Below are 24667 nucleotides of genomic sequence, written 5' to 3'. Positions count from 1 at the left end.
TCGTTTGAATTGTGTTGAGGAGGAGTAGTCCGGGCGACGACGACGTTTGAAGAAAGCTCCGTGAACAAACGGTTAGCTTCCAGGTAACCTCCGTAGCTGTGGATGAAAGAAGGTCCGTTCTGTCCGCCAACCAACTGCACATTACCGTAACCGGGGTGATGCGGGGCCGTTGTCCTTCCTTCAGACTCTACTGGGAACTTCTCTGGAACACAGTTTGCTTCTGCAGGCCTCAGAGAGAAAATCAAGCCAGGCTTATACCTTAATTACCCCTTTTTATGAATGAATACAGGATTCTTTCAACAGTAATTCATCAGTATTTAACTTGTGCATATGATCGCGTGATCTTATGACACCCTTGAATCCAGTTTGAAGAGTTTATGTCTTTTTGCCAGCAAAGAGACATTAGCGTGCTGCCTCTCCACACAGGTGGTAGAGAGAGGACCATTGGAAAGGGGGGATGCTTTTATACAGCCGGAGGCATCATGGGAAGACAATGTATTGAATTGAAATTTAACGTGACAGATCGATACAAGGTAGTACATGATTTTAACCTGGAAAAAACAAGAAACATGCTTTCAAAATAAAATGTACAACATTTAAAGAGTGTGGCATCCATCTTAATTGTTTTTACTCTGACATTGTCAGTCAATGCAACAGCAGAGCTCTGCTGGCCTCTCTGGTAGATGAAAATGCATGACCAATTTACAAGGTTTACAATGGTATTTTAACAAGTATTATTCAACAGGTATTTATTAAAAACATATGGCAAAAAGCATTGACATGGGAGGAAAACAGAAATTGGGTTCTAACCCCTTTAACACAAAATAAAGCAGGCAAGAGGAGAAAAATGCTGAGACCGGTGGTGGTTCTGGACCAAATTTACCAGTGGGGGCAGGGTGGGACCAGTGCTTTTTCACTGGGGCCCAGAACAAAAGAATGAAACAAAAGATAACAATATTTCATTGTTTCATATATTAAGTGAGCCACTTACAGGTTTGGAGCTGCAGGTTGCAGACCCCTGATCTAGCAGACGAAAACTGTGATTGTATCTCAACACGACTGAAGCTAAAAGTGCACCTTTTAATTCATTGTTAAAGTAAAACTTTAAAGGTAAAAAATGAGATAGGTCCAAAGGTCCAATCAGTTAAGGGTTCTGTGTCAGCCCCCAACTTTTTAAACTGCATTTTTGGTGGTCACAGTATTATATAGTGGGGTACTTTTATTTCAGCAGAGACAGGGGAACCTGTCAAATTTGATGGGAAAACGGAATGAGCAAAATAAACAGCAATGAAACTCGTTAGAGGCTGAAAAATAATTGGGATATGGGAAGGAAGATCACCATCCTGCGGGTCATGGACCAGTGACAGTTCTCAAATAACTGGAATTACTAGCCCTGCTGTGCTCCCAACCAATTAAAATGCAGTAACCTACCTCCGATTCTGGGAAAGGATCACATGCAGGGCAGCCTGCAGTCTTCCTATTCCCAGTAGCAAGCAGGGGATGCCTGTTCAACACAGAAGGGTGCCACAAAATGGCCGTATGAACTTTATCAGAAACCACCTCTGACAATGACCCTAAACATGCTTCCGGGTCTACAAAAGAAGGGTTAGGATTCAATTAAGGAGCTGTAGACCTTCAGATCATTAAAGCTGTGCCGTACTAAAATTAGTACAAACACAACAGCGCCATCTACTGGCTTAACAAAAACAGTGCAGCTCATGCAATTCATGTTTGAGGAGTTTGAGGGACTCCTCCGTGTGGGCGAAACCGACCGGCTTAGTGTCAGTAACAGCCACTAAGGGCGCTCTACAGCAGCGAGTTACTGAATGCAAGTCACCCTGAGCACATCAGTTTGACAACAATAGATCTTTCTGCCTGTATATCTGGCGGTGAGAGTTGTAGTTACTCACTCTGTCTGCCACTGAGGGAAACAGCTCGCTTGGCACATTTCGACGCAGCAAATACAGTGTTTAGCAACTCTTTAGCTTAGCAACTGAAAGCCACATGGATCCTCAAAACACCAACATTAACGCTGAGGGGAATGGGCTGCTGAACCACGGCAAGACCCTCCGACTCCACACCGGGAATTTAGTGAACCGGAGCCGGCTTAAGAAGAAGTGTCCAGGTTCTCCCAGCGAGGAGGTAAGGATGGAGTCACATAAAAAGATGCTAAGTCACCTGTTAGTCTGTTAGCTTAGCTTCTACGTTAAGCTAGGCTGCTAAACATTTAACCTACTGTTTAAACTGGTGTGTTTCAGACTAAATAAGGCTGGTTTAAGCTTACATGAGCCAAAAAATAATACTAATAATAATAGTTGGAGAATGCTTATAAGCAATTGTTTCACATTTATCCGTATAGATGTAGCTGTTTCAGTACAACTCCAAAGTTTCAGTTTATGTTTAAAACATTTTCTGATAATCTGTATGGGTCAGGTGGAAGTGAATAGGCCTATGGAGCTAAATTGGGGCCATAAAGTTTGTTCAAACAAAAAAAAATTAAACCTGAAAAATAAATGTTTGTTCAGTAGAAAACAATTTGAAGCTAAAAAATAAAAGTTTGTACACAAGAAAAAAAAATTGAACTTGAAAAATTATTTTGAACCTCCCCCCAAAAAAATTTGAAAACTGGAAAAAAAGTTTTACAACAAAAAAAAAAACCTTTTTTTTTTTTTTTTTTAACTTGCAGGTTTTTTTTTTCGGCTTCAAACTTTTGGCCCTGTTTTGGCGTGGGGGGCGGGGCCTCAGATCACGGGGGTGCAGAATCATGACTGACAGCTCAACACAGCTGCTGAACAGCATATTCCCAGCTGTTGCATTCAGGGACCGTGGGAACTGGAATTATCTGTAATACATCAACAATATTCTATATATATGTGATTGGTTTTGAAAGATAACAAGCTTCACTGATAGAAGCAGTTTACGTGAATACACGACGCGCATCTCAGAGGAGAAAATATGATCTTGACAGATTTGCACACCATTTTAAGTCTGTGTTGGAGATTTCCCATGCTCCCAACATCAAGCAAAAGAACCGCCAGACTAAGCGACGGTATGAAACCTGATGCAAAACGAGCCGGTATTTACCGAATATCCTTGCATAATTAAGCCTGGACTTGTTTTCACATGGACTGGACTCGGGTTTCGGTTTCTGGTGCATTTTTGATTAAAACGTGTTTGGTCTTCATTTAGGGAAGTGACTCACAGCCAGGCAAACTGGCATATGGGGCAACCGAGGAAATCCCCAGTGGACCGCTGGCTTAGTGGGACGGTGTTTCACTCTTCATTGTCCGCTCAGCTGGCCGCCCTGCAGCGCATGTTCATGTGTTACAGATCAGCTGTTCGCCAGCGCGCAGCAGAGCTGATCTGCCTGACTGGAGCAGAGGAGAGGTTTGTCCGAGCAACCGCACCCTGTTGGCTGTCAGACCTCTCGGAGTTTCTCCGATCCTTGGTCCCCACAAGCGATCACACTCTATCTAACACTGACTCTTAAAGGAACGACTCTCATACAGTTTCTAACTTTCAGCTCCTTTAATCTAAATTAGGCAGAGGAATGATTACAGAGATCAGCGCCGAGGCTCGTCTCAGACCGTCGCATCTGTGAAAGGATGAGGAAGAGCCTCGATAGAAGGTCACATGTAGTTTTATATCTGGCACTCCGATGCAATGGATGTTCCCTCCCTCAGTGTTTATCAGTAGACTATGTGTCACCATTGTGGTGTCTATCTGGTAGGTTGTGTAGTAGCTGGTGTCCATCCTTAATCTAAGTGTGCTGCTGCATTCTAATCAAACCAGTTACAGCCTGCTCCACCATCAAACCCAGTGCCCCAGCCACAGGTCATTCATGACAAACCTTGGGCCATTTATCCTTGTAATGTGTGTCGATGAGCATTCTTTGTTAGGGCTTGCGAGATAGAACCCCAGAATGCAGACGAGCAGGTAGCATGATGGTAAGTGAAAAACAATTTAATAAAAAACAAAAACTCACTCTCAGAAGAGGCAGGAACAAAACAATAAACTGACAGGCAGGACAGGCTTGGCATGATCCACAAAACAAGACATGGGTCACGCTGTGAGTCACTTCACTAAATGGAGACCAAACACGTTTTAGTCAAAAATGCACCAGAAACCGAAACCCGGGTCCAGTCCAGTGAAAACAAGTCCAGGCTTAATTATGCAAGGATATTCGGTAAATACCGGCTCGTTTTGCATCAGGTTTCATACCGTTGCTTAGTCTGGCGGTCCTTTTGCTTTATGTTGGGAGCATGGGAAATCTCCAACACGGACTTAAAATGCTGTGCAAATCTGTCAAGATCATATTTTCTCCTCTGAGATGCGCGTCGTGTATTCATGTAAGCTGCTTCTATCGGTGAAGCATGTTATCTTTCAAAACCAATCACATATATATATATATATATATCTGTCTCGTCTCGTCGTCTTCCGGGACCGGGTCGCGGGGGCAGCAGATTCAGCAGAGACGCCCAGACGTCCCTCTCCCCAGACACCTCCTCCAGCTCCTCCGGGGGGAGTCAAAAGCGTTCCCAGGCCAGCCGAGAGACATAGTCCCTCCAGCGTGTCCTGGGCCGTACCCTGGACCTCCCCACGGTGGGACGTGCCTGGAACACCTCCCGAGGAACGCGTCCAGGAGGCATTCGTTATAGATGCCCGAGCCACCTCAACTGGCTCTTCTCGATGGGGAAGAGTAGCGGCTCTACTTCGAGCCCCTCCCAGATGGCCGAGCTCCTCACCCTATCTCTAAGGGAGTGCCCGGCCACCCTACAGAGGAAGCTCATTTCCGCTGCTTGTATCCGGGATCTCGTTCTTTCGTTCAAGACCCAAAGTTCATGGCCATAGGTGAGGGTAGGAACGTAGACCGACCGGTAAATCGAGAGCTTCGCTTTTCGGCTCAGATCTCTCTTCACCACAATGGACCGGCACAGCTCCCCCATTACTGCGGCAGCCGCATCGATCCGTCTGTCGATCTCCCGCTCCATTCTTCCCTCACTCATGAACAACACCCCGAGATACTTAAACTCCTCCACTTGAGGCAGGAACTCCCCTCCAACCTGAAGAGGACAAGCCACCCTTTTCCGGTCGAAAACCATGGCCTCGGACTTGGAGGAGCTGATCTTCATCCCAGCCGCTTCACACTCGGCTGCGAACCGCCCCAGTGCATGCTGTAGGTCTTGGTTAGAGGGGGCCAGCAGGACCACATCACCTGCAAAAAGAAGAGACGAAATCCACTGGTCCCCAAACCAGACCCCCTCCGGCCCTTGGCTGCGCCTAGAAATCCTGTCCATAAAAGTTATGAACAGGACCAGTGACAAAGGGCAGCCCTGCCGGAGTCCAACATGCACCGGGAACAGGTCCGACTTAGTGCCGGCAATGCGGACCAAACTCCTGCTCCGCTTGTACAGAGACCGGATGGCCCCTAATAAAGGGCCCCCGATTCCATACTCCTGGAGCACCCCCCACAGGGCATCATGAGTGACACAGTCGAATGCTTTCTCCAGGTCCACAAAACACATGTGGACTGGTTGGGCAAACTCCCACGAACCCTTGAGCACCCTATAGAGGGTATAGAGCTGGTCCAGTGTTCCACAGCCGGGACGAAATCCACACTGCTCCTTCTGAAGCCGGGTTCGACTATCGGCCGGACTCTCCTCTCCAATACCCTGGCGTAGGCCTTACCAGGGAGGCTGAGGAGTGTGATCCCCCTGTAGTTGGAACACACCCTCCTGTCACCCTTCTTATGTAGGGGGACCACCACCCCAGTCTGCCAATCCAAAGGATTCAGCCTGGGTGATGAAGGAGTCCAACCCCGAGTCCCCAGCCTCTGTTTCCACCAGGGAATGCATGATGGCAGGGTTGAGGAGATCCTCGAAGTATTCCTTCCACCGGCCGATAATGTCCCCAGTCTTGGTCAGCAGCTCCCCACCCCCACTGTAAACAGTGTTGGCAAAGCACTGCTTCCCCCTCCTGAGGCGCCGGACGGTTTGCCAGAATTGCTTCAGGGCCAACCGGTAGTCCTTCTCCATGGCCTCACCGAACTCCTCCCAGGTCCGAGTTTTTGCCTCTGCCACCGCCCGGGCCGTGGCACGCTTGGCCCCACGGTACCCGTCAGCCGCCTCAGGAGTCCCACAAGCCAACCACAGCCGATAGGACTCCTTCTTCAGCTTGACAGCGTCCCTTACTGCCGGTGTCCACCACCGGATTCGGGGATTGCCGCCGCGACAAGGACCGCAGACCTTACGGCCGCAGCTACGGGCAGCAGCATCAACAATAGATGCGGAGAACATGGTCCACTCGGACTCTATGTCTCCAACATCCCTCGGAATCTGGTCAAAGCTCTTCCGGAGGTGACAGTTGAATATATCCCTGGCCAAGATGAGTGCACATAGTCCAAACAGATCTCAAACTACTTAGAAGCACAGCAACAGTTTTCTCTAACATGAATTCTTTGTACTGTAATTCTGTAATAATAATAACTACAATCCTGAGGGTTATTGTTATAGTTCTCTTTTTGTTTGGCTCAATTTGATCCCAGCTGTATTCAAGAATTTCTCTGCTCAGGTTAAATGCAAATAAGTATTTTAAGTCGGCATTGACGTTTTTATGCAGTGTTAGACTTAACCAGAAATTAAGCTAAGATCTATTTTAATAGGTAATCGGTCTACCTTTAATTAAGTATTATAATTCTATGGACCCAAAATCTATGGCTCACGGGCTTCAGGAGTCCAGGAACCACAGGTTGAGTACTACTGCATTGAACAATGATGTTAGCTTTCTGCAGAGATTGAAGAGAGGATGGGCTAAATATCCCTAGACCTGTTGGTGTATTATTTCTGCTTGGACGATAATCAGATTTAAAAATCATTAGTTCACAGCTCCTAATTTACCTCAGATCATATTTGCTCCTAACCCAGTTCATAAGAAGCTTCAGACAACATTATGCTAAAAGAAAAACCCAAGCTCAAAAACAAAACAAAAACACAGATCTGTTTTAAAATAAAGAAAAAGCATGCTTAAAAGATTTGGTACTGTGGCGGGAAATAATTCCACAGTTCTGAAGGCCTTTTCTATGCAGTCTTTTAGGAAACATGAGATTAGTTTATTTTTGTGTGGTACCACTGTCCAATCAGAATCTTTCTTACCTTCAAAAATAACCCAATTTTTTCCCGTTCTCATTTTAAAGGTTTGTTTTGCTAAACCAATTACTCTCAAAAGTTTTAAAAGTTTTAGCTGGTGATATCTTAGAAAACAACAAGTGTTTTAATATTTCTATGCAACACAGAACTGATTAGGTTTCTCTTTCCTTCCCCAAAGGGAAAGAAACTGCAGAACGAAGCCTTTCATAGTTTTTGTCAGGACCTGATATAAGGTACAGTGTAAATCAACACGCTGCATGAATCAGAAGAGGGAAGAAAACCCTAATATAACCTCTTCCCAGCAGCTGCTGTGAAAAACAATGAATTTGTACTTTCCATAAGCGTCAGTTAACACTTGCAGACAAAAACTGCACCTAACTGTAAATACTGTGTCAGAGACTGTATGAAGACCATCTGCAGTAGAACTAAGCCTGTTTTAATGAGGTCTCTACTCATTAGATTTATGGGATACAAACTCTGACAACAGAAAATAATGGCTGAAGGAGAAACCCATCAGGTGTTACGCATGCGCTGGGTTTTATAAAAATGCTCCTTCATGAGATCTGTCCTGAGAATAACATAGAAACACATGGTTACTGCTGAGTTTTGGAGATGTTTTAACTTCCTCTGCTTTTAATAACTAGAATAATTGACCCTGAATATTCCACGATGAAAGAGAACTTGTTTCTCTAAAAGAATTAACTGGAAAGTATCAAATGAGCTAAGTTATCACCCTTTTGAAGATACTTTTCTAACCCTAAAATAATATTTTAACCCGCTATATCTGTCACCGTCAAGCAAGCGTCACATGAGCAGCGGTTAATAAGCGTTCTTCATTGCAGAAAATAGGAAAAGATTTATGCAAATGTGTGTGTGTTTGTACGTTACCCCCATCAGTTTCTAAATCGCTCCAGAGTCAGACTGTCATGGCACACAGTCCTCTATCAGTCCACAAACAACCCAGGCCCTTCCCAGGTCTGTTGGTGAGACATTCTATCCTTCTTTGTCCACTTTAACTTCTCCAGGAGGGAGAAAGAACTTTGCTCCGGCCTGTTTCTCTTCTTAAGATGTGCTTTCAATATAAATCCAGTGTATCGCTCTTCTGGTTTTGGCAAACAGCATGGATCGTTGTCCATCTCAGTGGGTTTGGGGCCAGACTTCTTCTGTGTTTCGTTCTGGTGGAAACTCACTCTGATTTGCAGCAGGCAGGCAGACCCTTTCTCTTTCAGGCCATGATGAAGAAGCGTCTCTGATGGTGTAGCCATGGGAAGGGCAGGTTTCTAAATCTAGACTCAAAAACGCAGATGTTGCACTCAAATCCCGTGTGTGTGTGTGCATGTGTGTGTGTGTGAGAGACGGAAGAAAACATTTAGTATAGGTTCAGATTTTGCACACAGAAATATTATCAGTCAGTCAGTTGTCCACCTGCCTGTCACTTCCTTCCACAACATGAACTATACTCCTTTCTAAAACAACTTTCTTTTCGCATCTCTAATGTCCCATTTCACTTTTACCTTGTTTTCCGACTGATCGCAATATTTAAGACAAACGATACTTCCTGCAGGAAAGTTTTAACTCTTTAACCCCTTAATTGATGCACTCTGTGCTTTTTAATCTTTTTCTTATGTTTTTTATTTTTTCCATCTCCATCCAGCAACTGTTTTACTTTAAACTATTTAAACTATTTTTTTTTTAACAATTTTACTTATTTACACTCAAACTTCCATGCTGTGGAAAACCAAACTTATCTTCCCAAATTAAAGCACATTTAACACAATCATCCCCACCTTTTCCTTTCATTAATTTATGAATCACAGAGTCTGGAGAAGGACGCAGCCCTGATACCTCTGAGGTTCCGGAACCATTTTTTTTTTTACCTGTTCAGCGGCACGTCTGCCGTCTGGCTTTTCTCCGATATGAGGTGTAGAAAATTGCAAAAAACCACCCGCAAAACCCTTTGTTTTGCTTTATCTTATTGTTACCAATAAGAACCTCCCTGTATTCCTTTACAGGGTGACCTGGCCCTCAGGTGATGTCCTCCCTCTTTCAACTCCGGAACCTAATTAATTAGTTAGGAGATGATGGTTAATGTGTAATAAAAATAATATACATTGTATCATACAGCGCAACTTCTCACCCAGATATATTTGAAGACAAATAGTTCGGATCCAATCAGCCAGAAGCTGTAGGCGGGCACAAGGACTCCCCTGAGTAAAATGGAGGTGGACTGAGGACAATGTCTCCAGGCTGGCCAGGTGTCCCCTACAGCGGTTTCCTCTGGCACGTTAGATCCTGTTCGTGACGCTAAAATTGTGCTCGTTCTATCGGTGAAGCATGTTATCTTTCAAAACCAATCACATATATATATATATATATATATATATATATATATATATATATATATATATATATATATATATATATATATATATATATATAGAATATTGATGATGTATTACAGATAATTCCAGTTCCCACGGTCCCTGAATGCAACAGCTGGGAATATGTTGTTCAGCCGCTGGGTTGAGCTGTCAGCCAAAACAGGGCCAGAAGTTTGAAGCCGAAGAAAAAAATCTGCAAGTTCGAAAAAAAAACTTGAATCTGAAAAGTAGTTTTGAACTTGTTTTTTCCAGTTTCACATCTGTTTTTTTGGGGGGTTTTTTCAGTTGCAAAACTTTTTTCAGTTTTCAAATTTTTTTGGGGGGGGAGGTTCAAAATAATTTTTCAGGTTCAAATGTTTTTTTTTTAACAAACTTTATGGCCCCAATTTAGCTCCATAGTTTACAGCCTGGGACATCTGATCAATGATTGTCTTTGGCACACTTTGAGCAGCAAAGAATAAGTGATTTATTCACCTACAAATAAATGATTCTCTGGCAAATGTTATTACTATTAAATAGATTACATGAGTGGTGTAGTGGAATTTTCTTATCAAAGTGTGAGAGAAGTTGACTCACAACAAGAGAAAATCTGGACTTTGTCTTTATAAGTTTTATTCAAAGGCATTTAGCGTTTGAAGATCTTGTCACTGAGGTTAGTCAGTGAAGCAGAGCCCCGATCAACATTTACATCTGCGGGGACTGACACAGTTCCCTAAATCATCACAACTTGGATTATGTGCCTTTACATTCTTCCTCCAGACCCTGAGACCTTGATCTTTTTTTTTTTTTCAATGAAATGCAAAATCTTCCTTCATCTGAAGAGAGAACATGAACCACAGAGCAACAGTGCATTTCTTTTTGTTTCCTTAGTCAGGGTAACACACCTTGTAATTCAGGAGAGGCTTAACCCAAGCAATCGGACAGTTGTAGCCCTTGTCCTGGATACATCTGACCCCTGAAGCTGTGACGCTACCTGCTGTCCACATCTTGTGATTCTCTCCCAAACCTCCTAAATGGTCTTTGCGTCACAATCTTCTCAAGGCTGTGGTTATCCTGTTGCTTGTGTGCCTTTTTCTGCCACACTTTTTTACCTCCTTACAAACTTTTCATAATAATAATATGCTTTGATACAGGATATACCGTGTGAACAGCTAGCTTCTTTTTTATTGCTTGTCCTCCTTGTGGCTTGTGTCAGTGACTGTTTGCAAGTCAGCAGGGGTTTTCATTTATTGTGTAGTCCATAACATAACAGTTCTGTATTAAAAACTTAAAGAATAATAATGAAAATTACTAGAGATAAACCCTTAAAAATTCATTTCTCTGTGTTTTTTTTTTTTTTTTTTTTTAGATAAAGGCTACCTAAAATGTCATTGTTCATTGTATGATGAGATAATCTGAAATTACTAGGTGTGCTTTTAATAATTGTTGAAGCCATCTCTACTTCCCCGGGTCCGTTGATTTGGGTACAGGTTTCAAAGAGTGAAATAAACACAAGTACAATCTACTTATGTTCACCTTCTGCGCAGAGTGAGAGATGGAGGCCCCATGCAGCTGCAGGCCCAACTCTGATCAACTCTTGCTTCCAGCTCGTTTTATTCAGTCTCAAGGGTGTGTTCAACATATACATATATCATGTCACACATGTATAACATAACAGTCCCTTAGGTCCAAATAAGGAATACTTCTGATTGTAACATGCAACTCATCCTCCCCTGTCTCTGGCCTTCCCTGTCCTCTTCTAATTTATGACCTTGCACTCTCTATGCTTCTCACTCCCTATGTTTTCACTCCCCTAGGCCCCTTCTATGCTTCACTCCCTAAGCTTGACCCCCCTATTTCCACACATTCCAGTTACACACATAGTTTATATTCTACATATTCAACCTTTGTAACTGATCTGTTTATGATGTCAGACTTTCCTTAAATTCATCAGTCAGATCAGTTCTTGACAGGTTTTGTATTGTGGTTCTACAATGCCTTGTGAAAGTATTCGCCCCCCTTGAACTTTTCAACGTCTTGCCACATTTCAGGCTTCAAACATAAAGATATAAAATTCTAATTTCTTGTGAAGAATCAACAACAAGTGGGACACAATCATGAAGTGGAATGAAATTTATTGGATGTGTCAAACTTTTTTAACAAATAAAAAACTGAAAAGTGGGGTGTGCAGTATTATTCGGCTCCCTTGCGTTAATACTTTGTAGCGCCACCCTTTGCTGCAATTACAGCTGCAAGTCTCTTGGGGTTTGTCTCTATCAGTTTTGCACATCAAGAGACTGAAATTCTTGCCCATTCTTCCTTGCAAAACAGCTGGAGCTCAGTGAGGTTGGATGGAGAGCGTTCATGAACAGCAGTCTTCAGCTCTTTCCACAGATTCTCGATTGGATTCAGGTCTGGACTTTGACTTGGCCATTCCAACACCTGGATACGTTTATTTGTGAACCATTCCATTGTAGATTTGGCTTTATGTTTTGGATCATTGTCTTGTTGGAAGATAAATCTCCGTCCCAGTCTCAGGTCTCTTGCGGACTCCAACAGGTTTTCTTCCAGAATGGTCCTGTATTTGGCACCATCCATCTTCCCATCAGTTTTGATCATCTTCTCTGTCCCTGCTGATGAAAAGCAGGCCCAAACCATGATGTTGCCACCACCATGTTTGATAGTGGGGATGATGTGTTCAGGGTGATGAGCTGTGTTGCTTTTACACCAAACATATCGTTTTGCATTGTGGCCAAACAGTTTGATTTTGATTTCATCTGACCAGAGCACCTTCTTCCACATGTTTGGTGTGTCTCCCAGGTGGTTTGTGGCAAACTTTAAACGAGACTTTTTATGGATATCTTTGAGAAATGGCTTTCTTCTTGCCACTCTTCCATAAAGGCCAGATTTGTGCAGTGTACGACTGATTGTTGTCCTATGGACAGACTCTCTCACCTCAGCTGTAGATCTCTGCAGTTCATCCAGAGTGATCATGGGCCTCTTGGCTGCATCTCTGATCAGTCTTCTCCTTGTTCGAGATGAAAGTTTAGAGGGACGGCCGGGTCTTGGTAGATTTGCAGTGGTCTGATACTCCTTCCATTTCAATATGATTGCTTGCACAATGCTCCTTGGGATGTTTAAAGCTTGGGAAATCTTTTTGTATCCAAATCCGGCTTTAAACTTCTCCACAACAGTATCTTGGACCTGCCTGGTGTGTTCCTTGGTCTTCATGATGCTCTCTGCGCTTTGAACACAACCCTGAGACTATCACAGAGCAGGTGCATTTATACGGAGACTTGATTACACACAGGTGGATTCTATTTATCATCATCAGTCATTTGGGACAACATTGGATCATTCAGAGATCCTCACTGAACTTCTGGAGTGAGTTTGCTGCACTGAAAGTAAAGGGGCTGAATAATATTACATGCCCCACTTTTCAGTTTTTTATTTGTTAAAAAGGTTTGACACATCCAGTAAATTTCATTCCACTTCACGATTGTGTCCCACTTGTTGTTGATTCTTCACAAACAATTTGAATTTTATATCTTTATGTTTGAAGCCTGAAATGTGGCAAGAGGTCGACTAGTTCAAGGGGGCCGAGTACTTCCGCAAGGCACTGTATGTGGTGCCTGTTTACAAAGAGGGCTTGGTTGATGTTTCTCCAATTCCATTCATTGTGTTATTGTTGTCCCTGACATTTATCCACCAAAGCATGACACAGCATGTAGTGTTCCTTTCATAACTTAGGGATAGGTTGCTCTTTGGGCTTATAATAACTGTTATTAAGGGCAAAGGTTGCAGTGTACTCACTTGGACACAGTGTTCAATATAATGAGAACAAGTTTTATTTATTTTTTTACCTGGTGACTAAAAGTCAAATTTAGTGATGCCAAATTAGTTTGTTGTGCAGAAATGAATTTTATTTTGTTACTTCCTAGATATCCAGTCATTTGATCGAAGTAGAGCAATCTTGCCATTATTTTTATTGTTATGAGCATTGTTGTTCACTCTTATGGTGCAACTCGTGTGCTATATCAGAGTGTTGTCTAATACAACAGTCCTCCACTCACTTGATCATGTCTTTCCCCTTTGTAAATAGATTTCCATAGTTTGGTGAAGTTGCTCCAACTTGATTTCATTGTTTATAATATGTTGTAACCCATGCTGTCGTGTTTAGCTGAGACATCTGTGTGTTATTTGAACTCCAACTCTGTGTTTTATTTTTCAGCTCCGAGACTGCATCCAAGCCACGCTGAGGGACTGGTTGTCCTCAGCTAAAACTACAAACGCAGTGAGTAGACAGCTGTTTTTATTTTGTAGTTTTTTTTTTTGGCAAAATAAATATTTGCATTGGCTGTTGTATGGTCACATGAACAGAATGTAAAGGACGTGCAGCCACGCCCTTAGCTATTTGGATCGCAGTGTTTTGTTAAAGTAAAATAACAGCAGTAATGGACATCAGAGGAAGCCTGTGGGCTTTCTGAACAGAAGCTGTCACAGTTGATGTTTATGCAGTGTTGCCTGCCAAAGGCGCCATTCCAAATGTGCATCTGTGTTGGTTTAAATGGAGGGAGTGAGGGCACAGATCCTTTATCACAGGCGGTCTGGAGATTCTCATCAAATTATAATGATTTGGTTAAACAAATATCTTCTGAAAAGACTGAAGTCAAATGATGTAGGCTGCAGGACATAAGCTTTGCTGAACTTGCTTCTGCACTGGATGTTTTGCTGAGCTCAGCTAATCTGCCTCAGCTTTTATTAACATTCCCGCCAGACTCGAGTAAAGATTGGGGGGGTCTGACTAGTTGGTGTGAGGGGTTTTATGTCCTCAGAAAGTTTGCACGACACTTTTGCTGCTGTGGAAATTTGAGAATAGGACATTTGGGGTTAGCCGTGTGTTCAGGTTTTACTCGTCTGTTTGTTCCTTGGTATCAAGCATCGTGTGTGTAAGATGTGTTGTAAAGGCTTTTTGTTATGTGCAAATAAATAACTTTTTCAGAGATAAATAAAAATAAGATTATACAAAAATATGTAAACATTTCTTAATAACTGAATATTTAATTCAGTGTATTAAGTGCAGAAAAAATCTTTTGTGGTTAATTTTTAAACATAATAGTCAACCACTTTGTTTAATAGTGTTTGTAAGGCTAGTTAAGATTTTTGACTTTAAATTCATTGGATAATTGATCCGAAAGACAATATTTTATTCCAATGTGTTTTTTTTTTTTTTTACCCAAATTATTTTCTGAGAAGTGTTTAAACATGTCTCTGAAAAACAAATAAAAAATTGTATCACAGTTTCACATGTAGACTTATCTCCTGTCAAACAGGACTTCCCAAACACACTGGACTGCTGCATTCCAGAGGCTACGGATGCTATCAGTCCTGAAGAAAGAGATGAACTGAAGGTTTCAGGTCAGTGCTGGTTTGCTGGGCTCTGTGTTACAATTCAATTCAATTCAAAAATACTTTATTAATCCCAAAGAGAAATTAAATGTTGTTGTAGCTCATATTATGTAGGTTTCCTCAAAGAGCCGTTGTAGATGCTGATGGCTGTGGGCAGGAAGGATCTCCTGTAGCGCTCCGTCTTACAGCAGATCTGAAGAAGCGTCTGACTGAAGACACTGTTGTTGTAGGACAGTCTCATGAAGAGGATGCTCAGGGTTCTCCATAATGTTCTTCATTTTATGAAGAATCCGCCTTTGCACAATGATCTCCAGAGGTTTCAGAGGAGTCCCCAGAACAGAGCCAGCCTTTTTTATCAGCTTGTTGAGCTTTTTTAAGTCCCTGGTTCTGATGCTGCTTCCCCAGCAGATGATGGTAGAAGAGATCACACTCTCCACAACAGACTTATAGAAGATATGCAGCATCTTGCTGCAAACACCAAAGGACCTAAGCTTCATCAAGAAGTACAGTCTGCTCTGTCCCTTCTTGTAGATGGCTTCACAGTTGCATCTCCACTCTAGTCTGTTATCCAGGTGAACACCGAGGATACATACATGATAGTAGGTGAACACCTACTATCAAACTCAGAAGCTGTTAGAGTAATCGGACTCTGTTTTAGATGAGCATTCCCATCCAGAGAGATTTTTCCTCCTACAGACGCAATCCAAACAAAATATTTCTAGTTTTCCACTTATTTGTCAAATACTGAATAGAATCATTGGTCAGCACAGTCTCTGACAAGTTGATAAAAACATGTTCATCTATGAATGAAGCATTTTTTGTTTTGTTTTTTTGTAAATGTATCCAAATAAATACTAGAAGTAGACGTGCCACAAAGTTGACCTCACCAGATTAAACTGCAGTTAATAGACAACATGCTGATGGATGTTTTGTTTTTGCAGTGAAGCTCTTCCTCTGTGAGTCGGGCCAGTCAGCTATCAGAGATGCAGTGGAGATTGGTGAGCTTTATATCGCTTTAACAAAAATCCAACATGGCTTCTTACAATGCCACAGCTCTTTTTTTTTTTTATCCATAACTGTTGTCTTTTTCTCTCACCTCCAGCTTGCCAGACGTTGGCAGTGTCCCAGCTCGACTCTGTCATCATAGCGCCCCCTGGACCTGTGGAGGGTGACAATCAGACTCTGGCTCACCTGCAGCCAGTGTGGGAGGAGCTGGAGGCTCTGGTCAGGAAGCAGAAGATCGCAGCCATTGGCACGTCTGATCTGGACAAAGATCTGCTGGAGCAACTCTACAACTGGGCCCATGTAGGTGACAATCTGTTGTCTCCAAGCTGTGATGTCATAATGAAATTCTGTCTAATCTCAGTGTTTTAAAGGGAGCAAATCTGTTCCTATGTTTGTTTTCAAAAAACAGCCAAGAAGCACCATTGGCTCTTGGTTTGAGTACGAATGTTGGGTCACTTTGAAACACCACAACTGAGCAACTAGAAAAGAAATAGCTGCACTTTGACTGGGGAACATCAATCTAACTAAATAGATACCCATTATCTATTTAGTCTTGAAACAACAACAGAACATTGGGAAAATATCTGTTTCCTGACTTTCTCTGCTGATACTTTGAAAAGATCATAAATATCTAATTTAATTAATGTCTTTTTTTTCTTCCTTATCTACTACAACTGGGGCCTGGGTGGTGGGTCCAAAAAACTGCACATTCACAAAAAAATCTATTAGGAAGGTTTTCGTATGCCTGAATCTAAACACATTTCCATTGTACATCCCAGTCAAAGTAGAATTGGTATACTCTCATTACAGTATACCAACCTCCTCCCTTGATGCACCTTAATTTACACATCCATCCATCCATCTATCCATCCATCCATCTATCCATCCATCCATCCATCCATCCATCTATCCATCCATCCATCTATCCATCCATCCATCTATCCATCCATCTATCCATCTATCCATCCATCTATCCATCCATCCATCCATCTATCCATCCATCCATCTATCCATCCATCCATCTATCCATCCATCCATCTATCCATCCATCCATCTATCCATCCATCTATCCATCCATCCATCTATCCATCTATCCATCCATCTATCCATCCATCCATCCATCTATCCATCCATCCATCTATCCATCCATCCATCTATCCATCCATCTATCCATCCATCCATCTATCCATCCATCCATCCATCTATCCATCCATCTATCCATCCATCCATCCATCTATCCATCCATCCATCTATCCATCCATCCATCTATCCATCCATCCTTCCATCTATCCATCCATCCATCCATCGCAGGGCAACACGGAGACAGAGTAAACAGCCATGCATACACGGACTGAAAACAGATGTAAAAAAGTTCTGCATGTGTGATTTTTTGGACTGCACGGTCAGAACTCATGTCTTCTCATGGGAAGACGAGGAAGTTAATAGGATGTGGGTTGAAGAAACTCCTAAATGAGGCGTGTGAAAACACAGACTCAGCCACTATATATGCTTTATGTGCAAAATCAGACATCCATTAATGTTGTGCACCACTTGCATGAAGCACTCAGGGGCTTGGTATAACGCTTTAAAATTCTGGTTCAATCAGGGAAAACCTCTTGGTTTAATCACTGTCAATAAATTATGCTTTAAACACTAGAACACGTACTAACTGTGTCCCTTTGCGCAGAGGGTTAGTGCAAAGGCTCGATGTACATAAGCAGATTTAATATTGGGATATTTAAATGAAAGTACAGACCAGGAAGCCACCAGTCCTGCATTGTGCCACCTTTAAAGTCTGTTACCAACCACAGAATGAATGAATCGTGCCAGGCTACCTCGCCACAATGTTTGGTAAAAGCCTTTGTGCATCACATGCATTTATAGTAGACTGATGGAATAGAAAAGCCTCCAGTTAGCATAAATATAGTCATCTTGTGATGACGCCTTAAGCAATATGTGTGCAGCTGAAAGCTCCAGTTATATCAGGAAAACTGGCTCTGACCCGTTCAGCTGCTCTTTACGGAAATTTGATAAAACTGACATACAGATAATTTCATCCCATACACAGTCGACTCGGTCTGAATACCTTTTGTTGTTAGGAACACCAGTGTGGTCCAGCAGCTGTATGGATTAGGACAGTGCACAGCTCCTCGCTGTTCTGGACCAGAGCTCAGAGCACAGTAGTGACAGGATTTCCTTAAAGCAAATGATGAATCAGTCCTTATCCTGGGCCAGAAAAATGCACATGCTTGACAGTTTCCCGACATAGCCTCCAGGTGTCGCCAAAGGGTCCAATTGGTGTAGAAACGTGTATGCAATAGCCTTGGTGTTGCTGTGGGGCTGCGAATGTTTCCACGTTCAGCTTATTATTGATACACCTGAACTTTTCAGTAGAAAAAGGCGTAGCACCAACATCTTGTGCGTATGCGCCCCTTGAACATGAGGCCCCCTAGTCTTGAGTTTATCATTTCATGCATCTCTGACGTTTAGAGCCACTGCCTAAAACCCTATAAATGCACGCATGCTCATCTCAAGGTTTATGAACAGAGATTGGTGAAATGAGTGAACAAGTAAAAACAAAAACAAACCCTGTGATGTTTGAAGCCTAAACTTATTAGAACAGCAGCTACTTTTTTATTTGGAAGTGTTGTACCTTTAGTTTTACTTGGGTATTTGGTTTCAGCGATTTTTCAGCTTTAAAGTTGGGCTAAAACAATGATTGAGAAATTTCCCAGAAATCTAAGACTTGAAAAGTCTGGGTTTCTGAAATGAAAATCATGTAGCAACCCTGTCATGAATCTCTATTGTCCTGGGTTGTACACACATGGACAAAATTGTTGGTACCCCTCGGTTAATGAAAGAAAAACCCACAATGGTCACAGAAATAACTTGAATCTGACAAAGGCAATAATGAATAAAAATTATATGAAAATGAACAAATGAAAGTCAGACATTGCTTTTCAAACATGCTTCAACAGAGTTATGTTAAAAAATAAACTCATGAAACAGGCATGGACAAAAATGATGGTACCCTTAACTTACTATTTTGTTGCACAGCCTTTTGAGGCAATCACTGCAATCAAATGATTCCTATAACTGTCAATGAGACTTCTCCACCTCTCAGCAGGTACTCTGGTCCACTCCTCATGAGCAAACTGCTCCAGTTGTCTCAGGTTTGAAGGGGGCCTTTTCCAGACGGCATGTTTCAGCTCCTTCCAAAGATGCTCAATAGGATGTAGGTCAGGGCTCATAGAAGGACACTTCAGAATAGTCCAATGTTTTCCTCTTAGCCATTCTTGGGTGTTTTTAGTTGTGTGTTTTGGGTCATTATCCTGTTGCAAGACCCATAACCTGCGACTGAGACCAAGCTTTCTGACACGGGGCAGCACATTTCTCTCTAGAATCCCTTGATAGTCTTGAGATTTCATGATACCTGCACAGATTCAAGACACCCTGTACCAGAGGCAGCAAAGCAGCCCCAGAACATAACAGACCCTCCTCCATGTTTCACAGTAGGGACAGTGTTCTTTTCTTCATATGCTTCATTTTTACGTCTGTGAACATAGAGCTGATGTGCTTTGCCAAAAAGTTCAATGTTTGTCTCATCTGTCCATTGGACATTCTCCCAGAAGCTTTGTGGCTTGTCAACATGTAGTTTGGCAAATTCCAGTCTGGCTTTTTATTATGATTTGCTTTCAACAATGGTCTCCTTGGTCGTCTCCCATTAAGTCCACTTTGACTCAAACGTTGGATGGTGCGATCGGACACTGATGTTCCTTGAGCTTGAAGTTCACCTTTAATCTCTTTAGAGGTTTTTCTGAGATCTTTTGTTACCGTTCATATTATCCGTCTCTTTGTTTTGTCATCAATTTTCCTCCTGCAGCCACGACCAGGCAGGTTGGCTACAGTCCCATGGATCTTAAATTTCTGAATAATATATGCAACTGTAGTCACAGAAACATGAAGCTGCTTGGAGATGGTCTTATAACCTTTACCTTTAACATGCTTGTCTATAATTTTCTTTCTAATCTCCTGAGGCAACTCTTTCCTTTGCTTCCTCAGGTTCATGTTAAGTGTGGTACAAACCATGTCACCAAACAGCACAGTGACTACCTGTAGCCCTACATATAGGCCCACTGACTGATTACAAGAATGTAGACGCCTGTGATGCTAATTAATGGACACACCTTGATTTAACACGTCCCTTTGGTCACATTATTTTCAGGGGTACCATCATTTTTGTCCAGGCCTGTTTCATTAGTTTATTTTTTTAAATAATTCATGTGAAGCATGTTTGAAAAGCAATGTCTGACTTTCATTTGTTCATCTTCATAGAATTTTTATTTATTATTACCTACAGTACAGACCAAACGTTTGGACACACCTTCTCATTCAAAGAGTTGTCTTTATTTTCATGACTATGAATATTGTAGCTTCACACTGAAGGCATCAAAACTATGAATTAACACATGTGGAATTATATACTGAACAAAAAAGTGTGAAACAACTGAAAATATGTCTTATATTCTAGGTTCTTCAAAGTAGCCACCTTTTGCTTTGATTACTGCTCCGTACACTCTTGGCCTTCTGTTGATGAGCTTCAAGAGGTAGTCACCTGAAATGGTTTTCACTTCACAGGTGTGCCCTGTCAGGTTTAATAAGTGGGATTTCAAGCCTTATAAATGGGGTTGGGACCATCAGTTGTGTTGTGCAGGAGGTGGATACTGTACACAGCTGATAGTCCTACTGAATAGACTCTTAGAATTTGTATTATGGAAAGAAAAAAGCAGCTAAGTAAAGAAAAACGAGTGTCCATCATTACTTTAAGAAATGATGGTCAGTCAGTCCAAACAATTGGGAAAACTTTGAAAGTGTCCCAAAGTGCTAGTCGCACAAAACCATCAAGCGCTACAAAGAAACTGGCTCACATGAGGACCGCCCCAGGAAAGGAAGACCAAGAGTCACCTCTGCTGCGGACGATAAATTCATCCGAGTCACCAGCCTCAGAAATCGCAGGTTAACAGCAGCTCAGATTAGAGAACAAGTCAATGCTACACAGAGTTCTAGCAGCAGACACATCTCTAGAACAACTGTTAAGAGGAGACTGTGTGAATCAGGCCTTCATGGTAAAATAGCTGCTAGGAAACCACTGCTGAGGACAGGAAACAAGCAGAAGAGACTTGTTTGGGCTAAAGAACACAAGGAATAGACATTAGACCAGTGGAAATCTGTGCTTTGGTCTGATGAGAGTGAAGGCAAAAGGGCCAACAAGGGTTAAGCATCTCTGGGAACTCCTTCAAGACTGTTGGAAAACCATTTCAGGTGACTACCTCTTGAAGCTCATCAACAGAATGCCAAGAGTGTGTGGAGCAGTAATCAAAGCAAAAGGTGGCTACTTTGAAGAACCTAGAATATAAGACATATTTTCAGTTGTTTCACATTTTTTTGTTCAGTATATAATTCCACATGTGTTAATTCATAGTTATGATGCCTTCAGTGTGAAGCTACAATATTCATAGTCATGAAAATAAAGTCAACTCTTTAAATGAGAAGGTGTGTCCAAACCTTTGGTCTGTACTGTATGTTAGATTCAAGTTATTTCTGTGACCATTGTGGGTTTTTCTTTCATTAACCGAGGGGTACCAACAATTTTGTCAACGTGTGTATGAAATGTGAAACCATGTTTCCTGTCCTGGAGCAGGTGAAGCCCAGCAGTAATCAGGTGAACCTGGCCTCCTGCTGCGTGATGCCCCCTGATCTGACAGCCTTCGCCAAAGAGTTTGACATCCAGCTGCTCACACACAACGACCCCAAAGGTGAAACTTAGTTTTGTTTTACCCATCAGTCAGGCATTGAACTCACAACTGTTAGGGAAGAAAAAAACTATTTTATAAAATAAATATTTTCCATAAAATAATTAGGTAATTCATCAATTACAACAAATTATAAACTATTCTCTTCCCACAAATGCATGAAAGGTTGAGGGGGACAAAAAGCGACACAGTGAATTAACCTTTACCAGCTATAGATTAGGCAAAACATAAATGTAATGATCTCAATTAATAAATAAATGCTACTAATAATAGTTTACCAATGACTTAGGAATGTAGAAGAAGTAACCTGGAAATTCAGTTCAAAGTTTTGATAAATCTTCTGATAGCTTTGTCCTCTTGCTGGGCTTATTTATCCACTGCAACCAATGCAGGCTGAAAAGACGGATGTTTTTCCCCCAACATTTTTCCCTTGATAAGTGGGCTGGTGGCATTTGGTTTTTTTTGTGCTATATAGCGCTAACTGTGGTGTTATTACAATGTGACAAAACTGCAAACCCAATTATGGAGGAATACAGTAAGTCCAGTCAAAAGAAATCTTTCCCAAGACGCCACAGTGTCTTCATGTTGTATATTTATGCAATTAAACAAAAGCTTTTTGTGTTACATTATCCTCCATCAGCTCCTTTGTCTTGGGAAAGTTTATATTTAAGTGTTTTGCTTGAAAACAGAGATGTCAAAATAGCTAAGGCCCAACAACTGTTCTGGAGCTTTCAATATACTGTTAGGTGGAGGTGTAAACTGGAGGTGTAAAAGCACTCAAATCACATGCTAGAACTGAAAAAACACAGTTTGACAAACTTATAATGAATGTACTTGTGCTTTTACTTACTTTAATTTTTTTTTACTAATTGATGTTGGTCTTTAACTTTAGTCTTCAATTTCACCTTCTGCAATTTGCAAAAATCCTTAAAATAGATCTGGTATAAAATTTAAACACCACCATTCCTCTCTTTGATTAGTTTTTAAATTTCCTTTAAAAGAAATGTATTATTTCTTCTCATAGAGCTGATGTCAGCAGCTGCATTCCAGGAGGCGATGCAGGAAGGAGCGCCAGGCCTGAGCCCCACCGAGTGGAGGCTCGAGTGGGTCCTCCGCTACTCTGTCATTGTCAAGAGCCGCGGCATCATCAGATCCAAGGGTTACCTGGTCAGCGCGAGGAGGGCAAACCCCTAGCACTCAAACAAAGGGAGGAAGGAAAACACACGGATGATGCCATTTTCCTCAGTTGTCATTCTGACACATATAGTTAGAGCTCTGATTAATGGACACTGAACGTCATGAAGTAATTAAAGTAATTTATTCTTCTGATAAAGTCACCTAAAAGATGAACTTAGTGGTTACCAGTATCTCTGTCTTACATAAGCACTTGGTGGATCATCACCATCAACAGCAGTTCAGACAGCCGCTCAGACACACAGTAAATGATGTTTTATTACTAGAAACTGTTGGTTGCTAAACCTTGGTTCAACGTGGAGGAAATTGTCTTGATTTAAAGTGCCTCTCTACTGCCCCCTTCTCCTCCCAGACTTACCTGCTTTGCACTTGATATGTGGGAATGGAGCTTAGAAAAATGTTCTGAATAAAAGCACTATTGGTACTGTAAATAAAAGAGAAAAGGAATAAAATAAATTCGTTTTGAACATATCTAATCTAGTTTTAACCCTCTATGGCATTACATTTTATTTTATGAGGAAAAAAATATTTCACCCTAGTTTTGGGAGCTTGGGGGGGTCCTTATAATATATCAATCAGAAAAAGTGCCCCACCCTGCCCCCCCCCACCAGATTTTGGTGTGTTGCCTCAGGGCAACAATATGCTATGAGGGTACTAAAACGCCATGGTTTTCTTAACACTGTAGTATTTCTTTCATAAGTGGAATGAGGAATGTTGAAGTTTCCCTTTAACGGGTAACTCCTGCGCGTTCGTTTATTCACCGTAAGCTGAAAGAATCACACACATTAGAATAAATCACACGGAGACAGCTGTATTCAAAAATACCTGGGCCCAGGGGGAAGAGCTCAGCCGAGATGTCTTCTGAGCTTTTTCACTGGGCTCATGTCTTTTATTGAAACACACATGAAGAATGGGCAGCGCCCCTGTTTACAGTTTTTTTCACACATATAGTTACGTACACACTTTTCCGGCTGACCATATTTAGAAAGTTATTATTCTGCATATCTTGCACCTGCACTCTGCTTTTCTGCTGGTATGAGAAGGGAGTACTTGGCCTGTTAATCTGTTCACATCCTTTTCTCACCCCTACAGTTCTTCAGTATTTTTCTGCTTCACCACACTCAAGGCCAAGTTTGTGCAATACTATTCTGCAGGCCACTAACACAGGTTATACATTTTATTTCCCACACTGGTTATGAACATAATAATAATTAATGCACACACATAATATATCTCCACAATTTCCCCCTTTTGAAGTCACCTATGTGACTTCACCACTACTTGGAGATGCTAAATAAAAGAGTTTAGCAATCATTACAACCTGTGGAGCAGAAGGAAATGTTTGTCATCATGCTTTTTGACCCTGCCTCCAATGCCACGCCCTGTGCCCAGGGACTGTTGCTTGTCGGGCCTTTGTAGTCCCAAGGATGCTTACAACCTTCTAAATCTTGACAGGGAGTCATGAACCCTCTAACTGGAGGGTGTCCATCGGTGCTGTATTCCACAGTCTGTCAAATTTTGCCAATATAATCTACAATCCTTCTGTTCCCTAGACAGTAAAGAATTAGTTCCCTAAAAAGTTTTACAAAAAGTATTCGCACCCTAGACAGTAATACATATCAGATGCCCTGTTAATTAGTCTTACTGGTTAATCTTCGTCCTTCTCGTCAGCATAAACCGCAAGCAAAGGCATCATATGGGAAGGAGGAGGAGGTGCGGTTTTCCCTTCAATGGTTGTAGT

General features: G+C 41.9%; 1 protein-coding gene across 2 annotated transcripts; it reads left to right on the top strand.

The window, feature by feature from the left end:
* Positions 1-1742: 1742 nt before the first annotated feature.
* gclm (glutamate-cysteine ligase, modifier subunit) lies at positions 1743-23397 on the top strand. 2 transcript variants are annotated; one of them, XM_047374001.1, is made up of 7 exons: positions 1743-2142; positions 13737-13799; positions 14839-14923; positions 15856-15912; positions 16017-16219; positions 21618-21735; positions 22757-23397. In XM_047374001.1, exons 1-7 carry the CDS (start codon positions 2005-2007, stop codon positions 22924-22926), a joined length of 834 nt encoding a protein of 277 aa, XP_047229957.1. In that variant the 5' UTR covers positions 1743-2004; the 3' UTR covers positions 22927-23397. The 2 variants fall into 2 exon arrangements, with proteins under 2 accessions (XP_047229957.1, XP_047229958.1); XM_047374002.1 differs by having other exon boundaries at positions 1744-2142; positions 21621-21735.
* Positions 23398-24667: the final 1270 nt, after the last annotated feature.

This window comes from Girardinichthys multiradiatus, chromosome 9, assembly GCF_021462225.1.
Source record: "Girardinichthys multiradiatus isolate DD_20200921_A chromosome 9, DD_fGirMul_XY1, whole genome shotgun sequence".
NCBI lineage: Eukaryota > Metazoa > Chordata > Actinopteri > Cyprinodontiformes > Goodeidae > Girardinichthys > Girardinichthys multiradiatus.
Note: the sequence above shows the minus strand (reverse complement) of the source record. Positions and strands in the feature narration are given on the sequence as shown.

Coding starts and splice junctions, on each gene's coding strand:
- gclm (XM_047374001.1), top strand. CDS start 2,005: ATGGATCCTCAAAACACCAACATTAACGCTGAGGGGAATGGGCTGCTG. Junction 2,143..13,736: donor CAGGTTCTCCCAGCGAGGAG/GTAAGGATGGAG, acceptor TTTATTTTTCAG/CTCCGAGACTGCATCCAAGC. Junction 16,220..21,617: donor AACTCTACAACTGGGCCCAT/GTAGGTGACAAT, acceptor CCTGTCCTGGAG/CAGGTGAAGCCCAGCAGTAA.